This window comes from Falco cherrug, chromosome 6, assembly GCF_023634085.1.
Source record: "Falco cherrug isolate bFalChe1 chromosome 6, bFalChe1.pri, whole genome shotgun sequence".
Taxonomy (NCBI): Eukaryota; Metazoa; Chordata; class Aves; order Falconiformes; family Falconidae; genus Falco; species Falco cherrug.
The window spans coordinates 87,058,312-87,081,604 of NC_073702.1; the positions used below are offsets into that span (position 1 = coordinate 87,058,312).

General features: G+C 38.1%; 1 protein-coding gene across 1 annotated transcript in view; it reads right to left on the minus strand.

The window, feature by feature from the left end:
* SMYD3 (SET and MYND domain containing 3) overlaps window positions 1-23,293 on the minus strand; it is a 419,814-nt gene that overhangs the window by 358,812 nt on the left and 37,709 nt on the right. The window contains exons 2-4 of the mRNA XM_055714562.1: window positions 11,307-11,370; window positions 4,078-4,185; window positions 2,913-2,970 (exon numbers count right to left, since the gene is read on the minus strand). Of these exons, the coding sequence (XP_055570537.1) occupies window positions 2,913-2,970; window positions 4,078-4,185; window positions 11,307-11,370 (230 nt within the window). The remainder of the gene's footprint in view (window positions 1-2,912; window positions 2,971-4,077; window positions 4,186-11,306; window positions 11,371-23,293) is intronic.

Genomic DNA, 23,293 nt, shown 5'->3' on the forward strand with positions numbered 1-23,293 from the left:
GAGCTAATGATCCCAGCAAAAAGTCCCATGCGATCTTTAACGGCAAATGATCGAGACCTGGTTTTCACATCACATCAAGAAGCAAAGGCCAAAAGCAAAGTGAAAGGAAATTTGAGAATATTTTCATTTTGTGTTTAAGAAACTTTTTTCAGCTGTGTAAGAACCCTATCGTGGGAAAGAAAATGGTACAAAAAGCCTGTGGAAAGTTTTCTAAATAAGGCATGGGGATTTAATTATGCAGCTCTGATGCTGATACAAGTAAAGTAGCAAAAGGTCTGCCCATAGTCCAGTACACAAACTCTCTGCTGCATGCTGAATCTTGTTAGGCTAAAATAAAGTTGACTTCTGAATGATCATAACAGATAGCAAGCCTGTAGAACCTCATAAGTAAGGAATTGTCTTATAATAAATGAGAACTGGAAGTAACAAAGCACGCAGACACCCCTCCTATTTAATTTGAGTTTCAGGGTACACAATGGATTTGAAAGAACTATGAAGCTGGGAATAAAACTTCATAAAGGGCCAGATGTTTCCACATGGTTTTGTTTTTGTTTTTTTTAAAAAAAAAAAATATGTATTATATATTTTATCAGATACTTACTCAATAAGTGATTAAAACTTCATATGCTTTTATTCAGTTTGTCTCCCACACTGAAAATCACCCAACCGTATAAAGTAACATTGAAAAGTAACAGTGTAAAGGAGAAGAAAAAAAGAAAAACAAGAAGTAGAAAAAAGGCGTATCAATTACAATTCTGTTATATTTTTGATTAGTATTGAAATACTATCTCCTATTATACAGGCACTTCCTGAGAAGTTTCTTGTTTCAGAAGACCACAGCCTGTATTTGCAGTTCATGTGACTCCTTCCAATGAAATCTTTCCCCCTATACACTTAGGCCTCTAACAAAAATGCTTTTCTGACTTTCCTATGGATTCTACCAAGCATCAAAGGAAAGTAAATGTTTATCAACACAAATCGTGCAGTAAATGGGAAAAAAGTTATCAATAACAGTAGCTTTTTGAGGATACAGAGGCAGCAGAAAGCTTTACAGCTACTACAACTTGTCACACCATCCCAAAATACTCTTTGGAACTGTTCTAACCACAAAACCATAAAAAACATCTACTCACTCTAGCAAGGAAGCTGTGAAAACAGCAGAAGGAAAGAGTCAGCCAAAACCTTTACGTAAGATTATGCAAGCGTCATAGGCCATTTGTAGTGTATCCTGTAAAGTACCAACTTCAGTTAATGTCTAGGAGTACTGAACACCTTGTGCTTTAGAGTTAACAAGATAACACAGGAATTGTTATTAAAGCTGTTAAGAGTAAATACAGATGAAGCACTGGATGCAGATTTCTCATCTGCCTCCTGCTAAACTAACTTGCTATTGACCAGCTGTTTCTGTGTCAGTGAGAGGACAGTCATTCCACCTGTATCACAGGTCATATCAGCATTTCCTTCAAAACGAGAATTTGAGTAGAAGCTTCTGACTATTTTACAGATTTTTGTACAATGTTCCCATTTCAGCTCAGGCCTGTGCAATACAAGCTTTTCTCCAGACAACTTATCACACTATTCCCCTTGTCTCCAGTCAAGTAAAGGGAAGCTGAGATCATCTCCTGAGGGGTACTAAGAAACCTCAGTTTGTATGGAATTAGCAGTTACCCAAAAATCTTTGTCTACACTAGAGACAATTGCTGTACAGGCAATCAATATTCAAAGGGAAATTCTTCAATTCCTTCCAGTTCCTCCCATGTCACTGTGCAACAGCCATTGGTACAATAGTGCACTATGAATTGTTTTTTTTCCCTGGATCCCAGCAGTGCCACAAAGCATAGAAGTCAATAGTCTTCAGCATTTTAAGTGCATTTGAAGTATCTGGAAATGCTGCTCTTAATTCAGGTACTCATCTAATTCCCCATAATTTTTTGTCACACGATTTCAGAATACCTATGGAAGAAAATCCTGCTGTTTTAAATTAGTGAAAGGGATTCCCTCTTTTATTTTGTTCCCCCCTTTTAATTCATTGCCTTCTTAAGGTCTTTTGCCCTTGCAGTTTGGGAGAAGGCGGCAGAATGTCAGGATGTACAGAGGTAAAACATAACAGTAGTTATTGTATTTTTTTATATTTATGTGATTTTTATTTCTGCCTAACTGTATGAATAGATCAAGCCGGTTTATAGCCAAAGGTCTGAATAATGCTAAAAACTATAGAAGTAATCAAAACGTTCACATTACTCTCTAGAAAATCCCTTTAAGCAAGACGCAAGAATGAACTAAGGATGTATTTCTTCCCTTGTAAGTCTTTAAACTTTAGGCTACCATAAAAATCTGGAAAAAAAATGTTTTCTATTCCAACATTAGCTCTGCTGAGAGATTATACTGAGCATCCTTTCCCACCCAAGCAGTTAAAACTTGTGAAACCACTAAAATATCTACACAATTTTATCATTTTGCGCCATTGAAAAAAAGTCACATAGAAAACAGACATATCCCTTGTAAATTTTAGATTTCTTTCCTTTTTCTGGAAGTTATTTTGATGTTTTATGCAACAGCAATAAATATTGGAAAAGTAAAAGCTCTATGTAAAAATATATATGTATTTTCTAAAATATAAGACAGTAAAAATATTGCCACTGTATGTAGTAAGGCAGACATCAGGTAAATTAAAAACTGAACAGGTAAGATGTACACTATAAAATGAGACAAAATATTAAAGCCAAAAAATCAGGTGGAAGTTTAGCTTGAACAAGATACACGTGTTTTTTTCCCTTGATCTTTGAAAAAACTGTTCCCCACAAAGGTTTTAGCAGGTTTTGTCTTTCATTCTGTTATTCTACAGCACAGACCCTCAGAAGGCAAGCTGCAAGAAAATAATTCTCTAAAGCAGAACTTGGACGACTACTTACTTGACTGAAGATCAGAAAAAGAGTAGAGTCTCTCAGAAAGGCACATTGATTGTCTAAGCTGTAGAGAAAAATAGATAATTAACACTCACATAGCACACACTATCTTGAAAACATGCTACAAGATTGATTATTCAATGTGACATGCCTGTAAGATAATTACAAAAGGCTAACAGCATCAACATAAATATGGTCATTCCATACTTGGTGTAAACTAGACGAAAAAAAAAAAAAAACCTGAAGTGTTATGTAACACTTTCTACTATTTTATTTATTTATTTTGGCAGCTTACCCTTTGTAATTTATTTTGGCCCTTCACACTATAATTGAAAGCAATTTATGAGGTTAGCAGTCTCAGATTTCATGTGACTACAATTAACACACAGTATAGCTGGGTACATATTTGTCCTTTAAAAACAATCATGTACACACTCTTCTCAACAACATATAAATTAAGATGTGAAATCATATTTTATCACCTCAGACTACAACAAATGCATGCATTTTTACCCAAGACAGACAGCATCATGGCAGGGTCAGCAAAAAAATGGGCAAATCCTTTTAGATTTACCGTCTCACACAGTCATAAGCTGCTTAACCTTACAGAAAATTTAGTCTACATAAAGGAATCAAACCACGGCAATGTCAAACACCCAGGACTTCCATGAGAGTTTAGAAAAAGAAAAAAAAAAAAAAAAAGTAAATTACACTAAGGAAACCCAACATTGAAAGCATGCATTGTGCCCTCTAAAGGAAGGGCTAGCTAACAGTGTATCTGTCCTTACCATGCACCCAAATAAGGCTGAATGAGGTTCCCAGCAAAATTAATGGAAAAGCACCATTAACTTCAGTAGTATCGAAGATAAAACAGCATCCCTCTGTGCTTTACTTCTAGGCAGAGTTAAGTTTAAAAAGCTACCATACAGTCATCGGAAGAGAAAGTCGAAAAACAGGTCCCTTGAGCTTAATTGCATCCATTTTAGTATCTCTTGATCCTTTCAGCATTTCTGCAAATTAATCAGTAATCTTGTAATGCAATATGAAGTCCAATTGTATTCAGTAATCCCAGTCACTTCAGCTTTCTAGCTCTTAATTACATTAAAAATGAAGAGTGAAAAAGTATTATCTGTATTTGCTACACTGAATAAATATAAAAAATGCCACTTACTAGTTTAAAAACAATCCTGCCTGCAAGTCTCACAGAGTCTGGAGGAAAATTAGGCACGATGCTCTTAAGACACCTGCATTCCTGCTTGTGGTCCAGCCAAGCTTCTTTCTATTACGATTTTTTTAAAGAGAAAGAAAAAACTGCGCGTTACTTAACATTATTTTTTTACATATACACATATATTTTATATATATGTAGTTATCAGCATTTATATATGCACAAAAACAAACATGCTCAGCCTCATCACAGGCTGGACCTGGCAATCCAGAGCCACAATAGCATCACAGCCCTTGAGCCGGGCTGGGAGGAACAGCTGCAGAGCCGAAAGTCAGCTCCAAAGGACCAGGAAGGGACCTTCCTCAGGTACTGATGGCCACTGACTGGCAGCCTCCAACACAGGCAACCTCAGATGCCGACTGCCAAACAAACAGCAGCGCACACACGCTTTACCAGCACAGCCTAAGACTGCAGCTATAATATGAGTGTTGTGAAAAGGGGTAGGCTGGGTTATCCACTCAAACTAACCCCGCCATTCCATCCCTCCTCTGATGTAATTAATTGTGTAACTGATACTAAGTACATTGGAGCTACAGCAGCGCAGGTTCATGACACCATTATGCTACTCCAGAATTTAACCTTACCTTTAAGACAACTTAAGAGAAATACAAACCAAAAAACCATACGGCCAAGTTCCCAGTCCAGTTCCTTGCCAATACAAACCCTAGTTCAGTCTGCTTCATGCTGCTGTCTGACAACATAGTTTGTACCATACTTTTTCAAGCATTTTATCTGATGCCTTTAGGAACACAAAGATAGAATGAGAACTGCATAGAAACCTAGAACAAATACCTTCATTTTTTGTCCCATGTTCTTGCTACACAAATAATTTTCTTTACATTTATGCAACGTGCTATAAATAGCATCATCAGCTTAGTTCAACTTGATATCACCATTCCAGCTAGCTGAAATTTGTATTAGAGGGAAAAAAAAACAGGCTCTAATTCTCATTTCATTGTGGTAAAAAGAGATGGAGCTGTATACTTCACAAGACGGGACAGAACTAGAAGAGATGCAAAAATTTCCTCTAATTCTGCCAACATACACAGCACTCTAGGCAAGCATTCACTCAGCAATCGAGACCACAGAGGCCTTCAGTGCCTATCCACTTCAACAAAATGCAGATGCTCTAAAGCAATGGTCAAGTTTTCCATGCTGCAGAAACTGTCCCCAAAGATCCCTGAGCTGATGAGGCATGAATGCCCATGGCTGGGAGGACTGGCGATGATATTTTCACAGTTCAGACCAGGAATGGTCACTGTAACCAAAACTTACCAAACCACAGATGGAACCAAAAATATTTTAGTTGCATGTAATACCTGAACCTGCAATTTTTGTTTCACAGGTCACTTTTATTAGAGTAGCAGACAATGACTAACATTTCCATAGCAGAGAAGAAACAGGATAACAAGGTGAGGGAAAGCTGCTATATACTGAAATCACAGAATGGTCAGGGTTGGAAGGACCTCTGGAAATCACCTAGTCCAACCCCCTGCTAAGGTAGGTTCACCTAGAGCAGGTTTGAGATTTATTTAAATTTTTTCCCTTTACTGGTCCCTCCCAAATTATTGCCGAAGAGGAACAAGAATGAGTCTTCAGCTAAAGAAACATGTTGGAAGAAACAGTAAATTTCTGATCACTTTTTTTTTTTTTTTTTTGCCTTGTGTCTTTACAAGCTGAAAATTCTGTTTATAATTTACAGAAACTCCAAGCCCAACTCATTAACATAGTACATATTTACACATTTTATTTACATATTCACAGTATATATTTGAAGCCACCCAGCTGTTTCAAATACTTTTTAAAAGTAAATTGAAAAAATAAGGCACAACAAAAAATTGCTACAATGACAAGAACTCAAAATAACCAAGGGCTTCTGAAAGTGGCATTTTCTTATAGATATGCAGTAAAGAAAAAAAAAAAACACAAACCAAAGCACAAACTCAGAAAAACAGCTTCTGTTAGGTAACTGCCACACAGAAAATGATAAAATGTTTAATATAAAGAAATTACATGTTCAGTAATAAAAAAAAAAAAAAGGGAATGGCAGTGATATGTGCAAGTGCACATCACACCTGTAGACACTGGCGTAAGATTACAAAGACTATCACAATTATTTCTTAAGCTGCGTTTAAATGGGGGAATTGCTCAGGTAACTAGGTTTCAGCACCAGCAGCATTTATTCCATTTCATTCAAGTTTTTTCTTTTGCCCTTTGGCTTACACGTAATAAATAAATTGGACTTTTTATTTCTTTCAGATACATGGGAGATTTGTGATTTCATTTCCTTTACCCATAACTCTAAAGGGGAAAAAATGACACCAAGAAGGCATTAATCCACATACAGTTATGTCACATGCTGTCTGACAAATAAAAGTTAAAGTATCTAGTGCTGAATAGAATTATTCCTGTCTAGAAGAAACAAGGTCATGCTTGTAAATGTCCAGACAACATTCTGGGTAATATAATTATATTGGCATTTTTATCCTATTTAAACTAAAATTGTTCTTTGGGGTGAGCCTCTATCTGTCAGTTTTTTTCCCTACATAAATGTTGCACAGATTTGTAAGCATGCTAGAGGTGACAACGAAATGATTAATAGCTTACCCAACAAATAAAGCCCTAATGAGATGAAAATGCAGTACCACACAGCATCATATGCCACATTTCTTTGAGACATGTTCCCACATGAGAAGAACAGTTCAAACACGTGCCTTCTGCAAAACAGCGCTTTGGCCGAAACCAACGCCAAAAAGGAATTAGTCCGACTCCCCTGCAGAAGGGGCGCTGGAACGGAGACTGGCATTCACATCCTCCCAGCTGGCCAGGGAGAGGGGGGGCAGCTCCAAATGCCTTTAGTGTCTTGAAATTCAACAATATTTCTTCTCACTACCAATACAACACAGAACAATATGAAACCATGAAGATTTGTGACTCTGGAGAGACCGATTTTTAAAATCAGTCTCTAACGATACTTATTGGTGGGCTTATATTAGTCCTGCAGTTCTTTGGGGGAGGGTTTTTTTTAACTCTACACATCCTGGCTTTCAGTCAAGGTTCCTATACCCCATACCCAGCACGAGCAGTATACTACAGTATACATACTACAGCACAGAGGTACGGCCACCTGGTACAACCTTTCTTGCTCCCTGCCACAGAAGATCTTGAATGTTGCAGATTTATTTTTTCCCCTGTTAGAAAGGAACGCTATGAAAAGGAGGCGAAGAAAGATGAGTCAACAGCCCAGGGCAGTGCCCAGCCCTCCTCTGGGCTTCACTACACTTAGTAATTCAGAAATCCCTTTTACCTCCTCCCAGATCATTCTCTCTCAGTCAAGTACAAATCCTCAGGTTTTATGCAAGTGAAAAGGTCAGCATCCCACATGATTTAGGAGATAGTGCAGCATATAGCGGTTTAGTGGTGGCAGATTGAGAGTCTGTCCCCCTCCCAGCTCCAAACCAGCACCACACAAGCATCAAAGCATTACTGGGTTTCACTGGCCAGCCCAGGCCCAGGAGCATCTCCTGCCGGCTCAGGGCACTGGCAAAGGCCCCTCGCATCTACCTGCAAGGTCTTGATATTTTTAGATAAACTGGTTTGCCAATGTGCATCCATTCTTGCACAGACATATGCTATCCCTGTCTCCCAGTGCTCCCTAACCCTATGAAAGAACCTAAGCAGGTTCAAAAAAAAAAAAGCATGTTTCCTGCAGATTAAGTTGCTGATAAAAAGCAGCTGAAGACTAGAGATCGTTTTTTAAAAAAAGTGGGATTTTTTTCCATTGTAAGGTATTGATTTGTTAAAAATATTTTTTTTTTAATTAAGCCATTTTAATGATGTTTGATAATGACACATTCTGAATTCTACCTGAAATGACTCTCGTATTTGTCAGGGATTGTCATTTCTGTCACTGGTCCCCTGTCTATGGGATGCACCAAATTAATAAACATTGCCAGGGGAGATCACAGCACTAATTATGAGCAGCAGAAGTGGTTTGAAGGGGCACCCAACCAACATTGTGAGAAGGCAGCTCCAGGAAATTCAGCATCAACAAGTGGGAAAGGGGATACAACAGAGACCTGTCAAAGAGTGGCAAAAGTCTATGAAGTCCAGCTTGGGGGGGTGAGGGGGTTGGAGTTTACAAACAAAAGGTCTACATATGCTTGATCCTGAAATCAGAATTGAGTTGAAAAAGGTCAGTCCAAAGAATCTCTTGTGATAGCTTCCAGTACCACACTTCTAATATTTTTTGAATTGAAGTGGTAAAAGTGAAAGCAAAGTGCTTCAATTGGCCTGACAAAAAAAGAAAAAGGGGGGGGGGGGGGCGGGATTTGAAATTTGGCACAACTCACTTGAAATTTTCAATATTGACATTATGGAGATTTCTACAAACTGGAACTATGAATTCCCGTATAGTTTTGATCAGGACTCCTGGCTCTGCCTACATATCTCCTTAAAGGATAACAATTTTCACACTAAGTTCCAAAAAGGGAAATACCTTTCAGAAGACTATTTTGTCTTCTATAGGTTAGCCCAAAGACAGTTTTTTTAACCATCTGACATTTTAAATCAAATGAAGATTTTTACAAGGTATTTGCAGCTTTTAAAATGGCTCATATTGGTACATCCTAACATGGAAATCCCCTGACGTGCTTACTTTGAAGTTTCCTTAACAAAGTCAACTATTACCCTAAACCTAGTTCAGCTACTCTGTTTTAATCTCTTTTTTTTAAGTCAGATTTTTACATGCATTCTGATTTCATTTAATGCATTCACCAGAAAACTGTCAGTTTTTAAGCATAAGCCAAGTATTTTCAGTTGTAAGATTAATTTAACACACACAAAAATAATCAAATCATTCTGCAACTAAGTATAAATTGTAAATCCAACTACACAATTTGAATTCTGAAGTTATTTGTATTAAAAAACTAAAATAGTCCTGTTCTGCCAATGTTCAATTTTTTAAATGTGCAAGCTGCAATTTCATTCAATAACCTGTTGTTTACTTTGTTCAGCAATTAGTTTAATTAGAAGCACACATATTAAAGAATTGCACTAAATCTACAGCAGCTAAGTAGAGCACAAAGCCTTTGGCCTGGCCAAGGAGAGCTTTGCTAACATCTGCTATGAAACCAGAGCTGCACAGTAGTGTAGCTAGCTTATCAGAAGTAGTATGAATGAGAGGACAGTCCTCAAAACCAAACGGATCTGGCTGGTCTCAGTTTTACCTGGATCACCTACCCTGAGTTGTCAATCCCAATAAACTCACTGTTTTGACTAGAAAAAAAAAATTTGCATTTATTCTCACTTGCTACCTAATAGCACAGGATATTATATAATATTAACTCAATACAAATATATTGATATGAACAGTTCAAGATATTATGTAACAGTAAATACACAGCATTTTAAGTGCAGACTACTTTTAGCAGCGTAACCTGTCTCACTGAAAACACCACCTACAACTGTGGACGGCTCCAAGCACAGGAACACTGGCGCTGGAAGCACAAAACACTGATACCCAAGATGGCTCCAGGCTATCTACTGTGAATCTCTGAAACATGTTCACATGGTTGTTTTCCCCAAGGAGAAAGCCCCATTTCCTACCTTCATTACCACTACACCTAAACTGGGACAGGGTATTAGGTCAGGGCCAGCACAGTCTCATTTCCCATTAGAGACTGACCAATAGAAGGTTTACCAATGACTCCCCTGGCAGATATTTGTTTTAAACTTACCTTGCAAATACTCTGGGGGTTTTATACTCTTCACAGTCATATTTTCCTTTATGATCTCCCATAATAAATCTACCTGTGGCATTATTATTGATGCTACAGTAAGCACCTAATGTACGTTTCACACATTTGCCATACAATGAATCAAAATGACATATCATCTTCCTTTCCTTCTCCATATGTTTTAATCCCAAAAAGGAGGGGGTTCTGGCATGTTGAGAATACTGTAGATTATACTAAGGCAGAATTGTTTATAGAAGCACATGATATGTGAAAAGATCATTTTAATATCAAGGACTTTAAAAGTTAAATTGATGTACATTTAATAGACTATCAGTACTAGTCTGGTTTGACCATTAGTTAGCTTTCTTCATTTTTCTTTATTTAAGGAAAAAAAAAAAAAAAGAAAAAAAAAGCAACCAAAACCCAGAAATCACAATGCAAAGCTAAGAGGAATCATTTAAATATTTAAGGGATCTGTAAGACAACCCTCATGGTTCAAATCTTACCCTCATGGTTCACATCTCAGCTGCCTGCTTCTCTGCTGTGTAAGACCTTACAGTCATTTACCCTTCTACATCCACTCAGTACCAAGTCCTGCCAACTTCGGTGCATATGCTTAAGTGACAACACAAGTCAAATATAAAAGCCTTTAAGACACCTTTAAGAACTGTTTCACAGGATAGGATCCCAGGGTAATTCAGGTTGGAAGGTACCTATGGAGATCTCTAGCTGCAAAGCAGGGTCAGCTCTGCGGTCAGACCCAGCTCAGAATTTACCCAGTGGGGTCTGGAAACCCTCAAAGCACGCAAATAACCCAAACACCCTGGCCAGCCTGTTCCACCCCTTGGCTGTCCCTAGGGTGCAACCGCCTTTCCTTATACCCCACGGGAACCTCTCTGTTTTCAACTTAAGCCTGTTGTCCCTTGTCCCGCCATGTACAGGGGCAGGACAAGGCACACAAGAAGAGCCTGGCTCTATCTTCTTGAAAATCTCCTCAGAGATGCAGTTTTGCCCAAGGCCACCTCTTCTCTGCACATTCTTGACCCTTATCTCCTTTTAAAAAAACTGAAATATATACTTTGCCATGATAAAAATTACTCTTGAAATACAAATTGGTTTACTTCAAAATTGACTTGGAGCCTTGAGTTGACAGCCAGCAAAGCTGAAGAATTATTCCTCCTCCTCTAACAAAGCATAGCCAAACCCCACACATTTCAGCTTAGTTTTGTCTATTGCACTGATTATGTTATATTTGTAGCTAGAAAAATTCTCAAATAAAAAAGGACAGCATGTTTACACACTCTGTCCATAACTACAACTAAGAAATTGCAGTGTGGAGGTATGACAGTGTGCTACATGCATGGAGACCCTGTAAATGAAGAATTCAAATGGCTGTTTTCTCCAACCCTTTACAGCTGTTATTTTTCATCTTACCTGACAAGATTTACCACAGTATTTAGCAACTTTGCACTGAGAGCATCTGTGCAGATGTTCATTCCTGTTTAGGGGGAAAAAAAAAATCAGTTATAAATACAAATAGGGCTTTGTTCTTATCCTTCTTACATAACAAGCAATTTTCAGATATTTCAAGGCAAGAAAAATATCTGAAAACCAAGAGTAGTCTAAAATGCACTGTTAGACAAGAACAAATTGTGACGATTATGTTCAAAACTGTATTCACAACCCTTCACTCATGTGACTCAGCACCTCTGGGGCCACTTTGGATCAACAGTAAAGAAATACCAAATGTGCTTCTTTTTTTTTTTTTTTTTTCCATACAGCTATAACCCTTAGGAGTTTGATTTTGTAGATAACATAATCAGAGCTGTGCAATACAGCTACCTAATCTATTTATTCTCTATCTTAAGTGTTGTCTTAAGCAAGCGTCACTATCTGTCTTAAGCAAGACCCTGCTGTGAACCTGTAGTTGTGACATTATAATGGAGTCTGAAGTTGACATGTCAGCAGAAATTTCTGTTCTAAGAAAATATTTCTGAATGGTGTACAGCAACACCAAAATCCTTTTTTTTTTTTTTTTGGGGGGGGGGGTGGGGTGGGGTGGAGGAAAGAATAAAAGTCCAGTGAAAGCTAGAATAACTACCGGAGCTATGCATCACAATTTAAAAAAAAAAAAGAAAAAAAACCACAACAAAAAAAACACAAACACATCTCTCTAGTACCATTTTCTGTTGCTGTCTTACTTTACCATTATATGAGTTAAGAAAATATCACTGAAGCTATGTACATTTTTAGACACTAAGGAAATAATAAATGAGCAAGCACACACAGAGCAAATCTTACACCTCAAGTATAAAAATTCAACTAAAGATATCTACTTTAGATCAGTAGAAACAAAATAGATTTCAAAGCTTCTCTCCCCTCATTTTCCTGTAGAAAATAACGAAGATATTACATTATCCTAGTAACACTGGGAAGTTTCCACTTTGATAACATGCAGAGTTACATGCTTTGCGGGCATTCATTAGGCTGGGAAAACAGTATATATTTGTTGTTGGTTTTAAAACTGAAGACAAGAGAGTTACATTACAGACAAAACAATTAGCTAGACCGTATGGATGGCATAATCCTTATTACTTCCCCTCATGGCCATCTCTCTGACCGCAACCAAGCACAACACTTCACTAGGTGCCACTGTTAACCTTGTCAGCTGCACACAGCTTAGTTACACCCAAGAAACTATCACCACTAGCTACTCTTCAGAACCCCCTTCTCCATCCTTCTGCAAGGCAAGGAAGGAGGTATGTGCCAGTCACACCACTCTCCCCCTCAAAACGTAATTTTAGTTATATAATCTTTGTGTTGCTATAGTGCTTTACATTTAGCCACCTCAAATCTTATTATACAGATTAATACAGCCTTCCCATTTAATTGGGAAGTAACTATGGATCTAACACAGCCCATTTTGAACAGAAAGGGCAAGTTCAAATGATCAGATGGAGGACCTTTCACGGCAAGATTCCCAGTGCCTGCACATCAGTACTAGGTGCGTTCTTTACACTCACACTCCCAACTGGTATGGCTAAAACAAGGTGTAATTCTCTGCTTCTGCTGACAGCAAAAGAAAACTTCCCCACTGCCATGGGTAATCTAGAGGCTGTATACCATATAGTCATATTCCCAGCTTAACTGCTTTACAACATGACCTTCTTTTACTTACACCACTCAGTTGTCACGAAATTTTCATTTCTGTGGGTGACTTTAAAAATGGTAGAACATTCTCCAAAAGCCACAACCTAAAAAAGACAGCACCAACGTGCCCACAGATTTCAATCTAGAACTTCTGGATGATGAATTTAGCCCACTGATTTCAGCCATGACACCAAAAGTATCAGGAGTAAGGGGCAGAACAGCAGAAATACCATGGAGCATCCTCTAGCACAAACCAACCTGTCATTTCCCTCAAGCTTCACAAGTCGAAAGGGTGTTTTGCTAATGTATCAAAATATTTCTGTGTTTGAATTATTAAAAATAACAGCTTATACACTATCTTAGGACTCATAAGTATTTGGAGAGTTCTGATAGCTGCATCGGTTAAATATTAAGAGGAGCATAACGTACAGATCATTACAATCAAGTAACAACATTTTCATTTCTACTGCATAAAAATCACTGTTTTGTCACACAATATATTGTAGGCATTCCTACTAACTACCAGGAGAAACAGGAACGTTTCAGATATAAAGCACATGTTTTGCTAGTGCTTTCTTTACCTTCCTACCTGCAAAGCCAATGCTGGAGACTGAAAAAACTAGCAATGGTTGGATTCCTATAAACAGAATCTAAAATCTTGTACATGCATAGCAGGGTTTTGATTTCAAGTTGCAAAGCCTGAGGATGATTCAGAGTTCAAAACAAGTGTGAAATCTTCATTATGCCAGCTGGGGAGAGCTGCTTCATTCTTAAGGTTGAGCAATGACAACTTTAACCAGCCTACAATAGAGAAGCATGTATTTCTCATTCTAGATTAGAAGCTTCATGTCAGAGTAATTTTGGAAAGAAACACGTTCTGTAGAATAATTATTGTAGACAAAAAAAAAAAAAGGAAAGAAAAAATAAAAAAGCAGAAATGCTGTTTGGACCTGCCTAATGATTTGGGTATCAGAAGCAGACCAGGTATAAACACATGCCTGTAAACTACGCATATAAATTCTTTTCCACTGAGACAAGTTTTGACACATCTTTTCATACTAAGCAGCACATTGTATCAAGGACATAAAATGTTTTATAAGAAATCCATACCTTTTTTCTAGGTATTTCACAATTAATAATACAGATTAAAGCTTTTCTGAAGCTAGACATTTCAAATTACCGAAAGAAAACACTACAAGATCTTTAACTTGTTTAGCTATCACTTTTTTTACATTCAGAGTCTGCTAGTCAACCATTCACATCATCACAGGCAACATTACCATTAAAAATCTGCCTACTGACCTGCAAAAAAAAAAAAAAAAAAAGAAAGCCAAGTACCTAGAACTTTGATTTGCTGTTTGGCTCCCCACACACACAGCTGCAGCCCTTGAGACGGTCTCTCCGCAGCCCATCCCTGTTGCTCTTTACAGGTCTGTCTTACATGGCTGCACAGAATCACACAAAGGTCATGAAGGAGCTTTCAACCTCTCCATTTCCAGATACCTCCTCTGTATTCAATATTCTATACCCATGCTGGCAGTCACTATCAAACTTCTCTTCGTTGGTACATGGTATTATCTAAATGACTCAGTGTTCACCTAACTGCTCAATGACTGAGCAAAACTGTTTTGAAGACAGACTTTTTTTGTTCTAAATGTTATTCATCAAAACACAGTAATGAGTTAGGGCTTTGATAGCAGAGCATTTGCAGCTGTAGTCCCACACACATTAAAGTACCAAAAAGTCTCAGCACCAGCAAGTAAAACAAATTCCCAAGCAAAGTAATTATAACCCTCTGGAGTCAGAATTTAAATGAATGAATGCCTATAACTATCAGAGAAGTCTCTCCTACAGATTACACATTCTTCCATCAGAAGGCTAGATCCAGCAGCCTTAATATACTGCAAGCATACCTTGCCTTGGTATACCTCTGTATTTTTCCAAGAGATACCAGGATTTACGGGAATCATAGGTGTTAAGTCACCAACACATACTCATTCCTTCTTTTGTAAAACAACTAGTGGACCTGTCACCACAAAGCACCAAATTCTTTCAGCACCCACAGAAGTTTCAATACTTCACAGGATTATATCTTTTGTATCCTTTGTCCCTAAGGGTTAACAATGCTGCAGTAACAAAAATCTAAGGACCATCACTCAAAACTTGGACTTTTGCCAAACTGACACTACCAGTCAGATTATTTGAATAAGGTGACCCCCTGCTGGCACCTTATAATGAATGAACTATCCATTCATATTTTAAGGTTTCTTTGAATGAGCAGCAGATGTAGAATGTCTGTTACAGAGCTGAATAGTGAAACTACTGAGGAAACTGTTGTTTTTTCTTCCAATCCTTTCCTCTCTCTTGGACTAAACATAAATTGTTTAGATTTATAGTATCTGTAAATCTTGCTACATGACATTTTAAACATAGAACAGCATGCTCTAAAACACTTAATCTAAATATAAAGAATTCAAAAAGACTCATCTATATATACATATATACATATATACACATACACACAAGATTCATGTATTTTAGAACATTTTAAAAAGTGAGGCAATTTGCCTAGTTTATTCCTATCCTTCTCAATATTTTATTAATTCTACAGGCTTTATTCAAACACTTTTAAAGTCACTGTCAAATACTCCCATGCATTTCTCATTACCTGTAAACATCATCTAGAAATAGTAACAGGTTACTCACAAGTTATCTACTGCATCTTGCCTAACGTGACTAATTTCATGGATGAGAAGAAAATGCACAGAATTTGATGTAATGCATTCAGTAATACTTCAATCTCTGAAAAAGATTCTGCTGCAATATAAAAGGAAAGATGCAGCAATTGAAAATAAATTATTGATTTCCCAATACAGCTTCAACAAGACCTTCCAGATTACCACAACCCCTTATAAAACACCAAGCAGAAGTGAGGATCTTGGCCTGTAATTAAAAAAAAAAAAAATCCACAAGAATAAAATAAGCAGGGGTTGTCGGCTGTCCTCTAGTGTGGCATTACGGTGGCTTGAAGGATCTTTAACCTGAGGAATTTGGATATAACTAAATCTTTTCATCATTATTGTCTACAAATACCATTCATAGAATAAGCTTTCCCAATGTGTACTGAGAAGACAAAAACTACACCTGAATATATAGGTGAGTGGAGGAAGTCCGATGGGATTGATATGGACAGGAAACAGAAGAAAACCTATGACAGGGAAAAAACTAGTAAGGCAGTTCAACTGGAAGTGGCACACACACCCTCCCCAGCAAAGTAACTTTTTTCCTTTTGGCTTTTTTAAAATCCCTTTTGTGAAAGGTACAAGACCACCAGAACACTGTAAGGAGGGGCTGATGATGAGTGGTGAGGCAGCCGGGCCTATGGGAAGCTGCTCCCAAAAATATGAGTGGCAGCACAGGAGGCAGCCTGAAAACACTTGGCTAAAATCCTAAGAACATGCCAAGTCTAAATCCCAACGTGAAGAGGCTGACGAGGGTTTGACTGAACTGTCAGGTCCTATCAGTGCTACACCTGCACTCTCACAACATACAAAGCATATGCCCTTTTAATGTGTTTAATTAATGTTTAAAGTTAATGTTTAAAACACCACAAAATACTTGTTTGCCAGGAAAGGACCCAATACAATTAAAAAAACCCACAACAACACTCCAACAAAATACAATTAGACTACTTAATTTATAAAGAAAATGCATCTACACTTATGTGCTGATTGCAGACATTTGATTTGCAGCCCTACTCACGAGGTAATGGCCAGACAGAACAGAACATTTGATTACCAGACTGCGTTCAACACACTTTTCTATGCAGTTTATTCACACTTCTGATTCTGCCACAGCTTGCAGGGGAAAAGGGCAATCTCACATGAATCCCCTACTGCATTTTTGTTGTTGATACTGTTTTTCAGTTAATAATCAAGTCCTATAACACATGTAACAAAAGAGCGGCTCTTTCAGATGCATGTCATGTTGAACTAATTTCTTGAACAAATTCTTAGACCTTTGCAATTCAGTCGAACATGTCAAGTGCATAAAGTCTACTTGGATTCTCTCAAGTGTGCATTTCAGACCTGTCACAAAGCGAAAGCAATCGATACCTACAATAAGCAAACATGTCATTCATCATTTTACTAATATGTTTCTGCCTTCCAATAATAAAAATAAAGATGCAAATATCAAACAGCTATTTTAGATTCAGTAGATTTGAGAGCAGAGGGAGTATCATAATGCAATTACAACTTATTTTCCTTATCTCTCTCCCAGCAGAAGTATCACGCAGTGTAGTGGCACAGCTGGTCCCCAGCTGTCACCCCACTGCTGCCCCATGTGGGCACCAGGCCCTGTGGGGCAGGGGCGGCATCTCCACTATACCAAAAGCCATAGCAGGGCTCTGAGGACAAGAACAATGGGGGCCAGGTGGCAACAACCCCAAGGCATACAACTCTATAACACCCCCAAATCCAAGCCCTTGGCAAGCAACAACCCTCCGAAGCCAGCACCACAGCAGGGGTTCCCAGCCCCTCCAGTGCCCCAGGTGCTGACCTAGGGCAGTCTGGCAGGCTCAGGGCTTCTCCCCTGTGAGGGCTCTGGACCTGCTCTGCAATAGCAGAGCAGCTGGTGGAGGAGAAGCCATCCTTCATGCACCCCATGGCCTCTGAAATAAGACCGCTGGGTTTTTCCTGTCCTAAGGTTATTCTGTGCACAGCTCTCAGGTCTGGGCGAACAAGAGTACAACTGGTAAAAAGCCTTTGAAATCTATGTTCCTAAAAGTCACGCAAAAATCTCCCATATTCTCCACTTGCACACCTCACTGTGTTAAGTATATGAGTTAATCTTTTTTAACCTAGCAGGAGTACTGGGGAGAAGTAGCTTTCCGAGAGGCAGCAAGAATGACGAATATTTAGAGTTGAAAAATACTAATTACGGCTAACCATCAATGATCAGTCACTTATTCAAGGAAGAACTAAGATCTTTTATATAAAGGAAAAACACACTTACTTCATTTCCATATATAATGATTAACCACTTCATACTAGAACATACTACAAAAGTGGTATTGCATTGTCCAGGAGCAGGGGAACCAAAAAACCAAACCAAAAAACATGAACAGCAAAAGCACCTGGTCTGTGGCAAAAGTTTAGTTAAGGCATTTGCACTCCCAAGCACACCACCTACTAACACAAACAAAAACACAGGTTATTCAAGATGACTTCCCATAACTTAAGTCTTGGCTTCTGAAGTCGAACATGCCACCCTGAACACCCACATTTGCTGCTGGTTTCTGTAACCCTTGTCACTCCCAGCCAGATATTTAACACCCTAATACCTTTCTGCATACATTCTACAGGTAAAAAAAATAGATTTCAAACAGATGAGGGGAGAGAGAGGATCCTTCTGCTTAGTGGGCATCAGTTCTATCCAGATCTTACACATTTTGGTTTTTTACATATGTATTAACTTTATTTGGTTTTAAAATATACATTGAATAGGTAATGAATACGCTGGGTCATATGACTCTAGCTGACAGGATGTTCCGGGTGGTATTTTTTGTCTAGTTTTGTGTGTTAGGTATTATTTCCCATAATTCTTTTCTGCATCTTGATTTTTCTTCTGAAGAATTCCTGGTCTGAAAATTGTGAAAAACATTTTCTAAATAAGACCTTGTTACTGGTTACAGTCATTTCTTCATTCCAGTATCCTCTTTTCTGACAATTTCTGTTGGATTTGCAGCTCTTTCTTCTTTTGGGACTCAAAGGAGCACCAAAAATAATTAAAAGACATGCAAAGGGTAGATTTTCATTTACTATTATGTAGAAGGAACGATAGTGGCATTGCTAAATTCTGATATGAAAACGTTCATGTTTCAAAACTTCTTTGCACTATTTTGAAAAAAGTTTGGATTTTTTTTAAAAAATCCAACACTCACAGAATGGTGCGAGATTCTTTGCTAAAACTGAAAAGTGATCTAGAGCCACAAAAAGATGCTTCTTCAGTTAAACTGAAAAAAAAAAATCCACACTAATTTTCTGAAAATAGGTCCACTAGAAGCGCAGTATTTATTCTGATACAGCCAAAACCAGAACTGTACATCTCCCCATTAAGCTGGTAACTAATAAAAAGCTTCAGATGCAGTGCTTTTCAACAAAATTAGTGAAGGAACTTATAAGAAATATACATAAAAATGCCGTCCTCAAACAGGCAACACATCTAATCTTACCTTTGAATTATATTTCTTCTTTCAGTCTTTACCTCTGATCCTAACCTATACAAGGAAACACAAGAAAATCTCTCAACTGAAAAACAAGAAAAGACTTCAAAAGTAATTTCAGCAGTACAAGGCTCTAACTGAAAACATTCTTCAGGAGAAGCATTCAGCATCTCCCCAAACAGTACATTTTTGTTCTAGAAGACAGACTAGCTTTAGAATAAAATACCTTTTATGTTTATATATGTGTATATATGTACACACACATAGCAATTGTAATACATATATACACACATCCACCCTTGATCAACATGCACAATGAGTAAAACAAATGCCATCACAACAGAAATCAATAGTTGTGTGAAAATACTGTCATTATCCTCCCAGTGAAACTCACCGCTATACCTCACTGAGCGCACTGAAGCAGAAACACACCAGAAGTTGGCTCTGAGAGCACAAGGTAACTCCTACAAATTGTCTCCTACGCCTACCTGCCCTGCAAAGGTACTTTGCCACAACTTCCCTTAAATCAAGGTTATCTCCAGTGTTTGCCTGCAGTGGGCACACCAATATGCCTCCAGCAATTTCAGGCTTAAACAGATTAATTTCAGGCACACAGCACATTCATTTCACCTTGGGTTTTTAATCAAAAAAGAAAGCCAAATACTGAGGAAGACGAAGATTATATTTCATAATATGAAAAGGTCATATCTATAACTTAGAAACCTGTAAAAAAAGCTACAGGTGATACTTCTAAATGCTCATTTCTGGAACATATGGTTACAATCCAATGAAGCCAAGCATAAAAAAACATCCCATCTTTCACTTTTCCCTATAAAAAATGATAAATGCATTGTTCATTAGTCTGCTCTATGTCCAAGTACTTTTTTTGTTGACCCATAAGTCAGCATTGCACAAAAAGAAAGCTGTTAGTCCAAAATATCATACTGCTGTAAATAGTTACATCCTGCCACTATTACCTCCTGGATCACACGGATCTATGATTTTCAGTGAAATATAAATCCTTCTGACCCCCTCAAAAAAGAAAAAAAGCTGATGAAGATATTGCCGCTTAGCTCTTTTCCCTTCTTGGCCATATTTACACTTTGTGGATACCTTTTTTTTTTTTTTTAGAGATTCTGCAATACTTATCTACTTGGTTTTGTGCTTCCAAATATGAAGAGCTACATCCAAAAGTCCCTTCATTCCCTATGGAATGCATTTGGAAAGTGCTGAACAAAAAATAAAATATTACAGGCAACAAACTTGGATAGACATAGCAATGCAGCTGGGCTCAAAATAAATCGCAGTGCATTTTGTCTCCTAGATTTAGAACTGGGTAAGGAAGTACATCAAGTTAACCCCTCCTTTTCACCTGCTGAGCCCTTAAGTTCTGATCACACCCAAGTTAGGATACAAATATGACTGGAACAGATAGTCAGTTCTGCTTGCTTCTAAGCTGAAGAACCCACAAAGCTAGAAAACAGGAGTGAAATGCAGGGGGAAAATTGTATTTCTGTCAGATAGAGAGGGCTGATGACACAGAGAGAAACAAATTTGCACATATACTGGCACAGAGCCCAGAAAAACTGCTTGTTTCCCCTTTGCTCAGGTGTAATCTGGTATTGTGAGGTCTTGTAAGATATCCCAAGCATTCTTCTCATGAACTGGATGCTCATAAAATCCCACTGAAGGCACTTGCATTAGAAGAATGTGAAAATATTCTTGATATCAGCAACCACTTCCCACCTCCAGCAAGCCCTCCAAAGCATGATAGCTTTCTGCTGTACTCGTTCCTCTTGGGATACCCCTTAAACGCATCTAAGTTTTCCTCAGACAAAAGCACTTCTGACACAAAGCCTAATCTTCACATCTTAGAAATGCAGACTACTCCTGACAGCACCACTGTTTACTCTCCTAAACTGTTCTACACAATTATCAAGCATTGAGGAAACCTGAAGAAAAATCATTTTTAGTAGATCTACAAACACCTGTAATAAATTTGCAAAGAGCTGTCTAACCAGTTCTCTCAGTCTAGCTGGATGGACAGCCTTTTAAATTACCATTAACACACACACCCCTTCCAACTTTTTTTTAAACATACATTTTTCTTCAAGTCTTCAATATTTCATCAGGTTTTTTCCTGTCATTTTGTCATCTCCAGCCTTGCAGGCATTTTAGTTTTCTTGCCACTGTTTGTATTTTTTCCCCTAATTTTCTCAGTGTTTCAACATCTTTTCTTCGGATGTTGGGAACCTCTTTCCCCTTTTCTAGATTACAAAGGCCTTGGTTGTTTGCTTGGAGAAGTCTCACTTTGCTCCCCATCAGCCCCAAAAGGTTTTTCTCTCCCAATAATTTCTGTTCAAGAATGAAACAAAACATGGCTTGGCAATACCTGAAAAGAGTGGACTTTTATTTATAAAGCACAATGCAAAATACCAATACTGAATGATGATTTTTCATTTTACACTCCTTACAGCAGTTTTCATTGCACATCAGGGTGACCACATTCAAACAACTTGATCTGAGAACATTTTACGAAGTTTCCAAATGCCAAGTGATTCAATAAAATCTCTTCTGTCACATCTCTCACTTCTCTCTCCAACAGATTCTGGATGTCAATACAAAAGCGATGTCTTCCCATGCTTCCTTCCTTTACATGTCATCAGAAGGTGGATTTCATGAGTCCCATTCTAAAGCTTAATTTTGAAGATGTTCACCAATAAGAATGAAGGTATTTAATTCTAGCAGTGGGACAGCAATGCTACATAGAATGTATTCAGAAAATTCAGAACACATATTTTTAAATATTTACTTTTGACTTATATAAGGCATTTAAAGCCAAATTGTTATTTTCGTTACAGTTATTTCACACCATTAGTGATGGAAAGCAAGATATTGAAGCAGGACTAAGTATATAATAGCCATAAGTTGAAGTTAAACCTTGAAACTTCTCTAATGTCTATATAAAACTTATAATGCCAGACTGACAAAAAGAAACCTTACTATAAAAAAAATGTAGTCACTAAACGTTTTACATCTGAAATCATAAAGTCCTAGAGCTTAAAGATTCATTGGAGCATCCATCTTTTTCTCAAAGGTCTTTGTAAGGTCCTTCCATGCTTCAGTTAACCTGTGTGCACAGAAACACCTGCACATGTCCCCAAACAGCCTTGGAGTACGGGACTACGGGGACGCACAGGCAGCGCACGGTGCTGCCCAGGAAAGCAGTAAGCACCCGGGCGTTTAACGGGGCAAAGGCTCACGCTGCTGCATGGCCAGCAGAACACCACCCAAAGGGCAGAAAGCACGGGAGGGTACACGAGCTAGTAAGCACTCCCATAGCTACATGTGCAGTGAAGACACAAGTTGGTTTCAGGGGCTCTGCTAAATATTCCACCATAACAAACCCAGAAATACCACTGCTGAACTGTGTGGTGATATTTGGTCACCTCTTGCTTGCTTCTTCCCCCACTTCATTTGGTGTCAACGCCTCTACAGAAACAGGACAAGGTCCCAAATCCATACTCTAAATCTAAGAGTCACGGCCATTGTGGCTGGCCAAGATGCTGCGACTACTGATCTAAGAAATCCTCTGCAGGACTTGAGCCTTTCTACTCCAAAATAAACAGCCAAGGAAAGGCATAAATCGGTTCCACATCACCAACTACTCTCTGTACTCTGGTGACATCCAATGGCTAAAAGTGTAATAAATGTTTCTTCAATTTCAAAGATTAGTCATCCAAGTTTCCCTTTAGTAGAGAAGCAAAAAAAGTCAAGAGAAATGCCTCTATAACTATAGGGACACCTATACTTTCAGAAAAAAAGGTAAATATAATTTAACAGCTGAGAGCACCAGTGTTAATTTGCCTCAGTCCACTTCCCACCCATTTACATATCAATTAGTAAGTAGGCCAAATCTATACACCCTTCATGGTTTCCAAATTGGTCCATTTTGAAAAGAAAGATATTTTAAAAGAAATTGGCCCAGTTCAGACGTGTAAATAGAACCCAATGTCATCACTACCTTCAGAAAACCTTCCTGCTG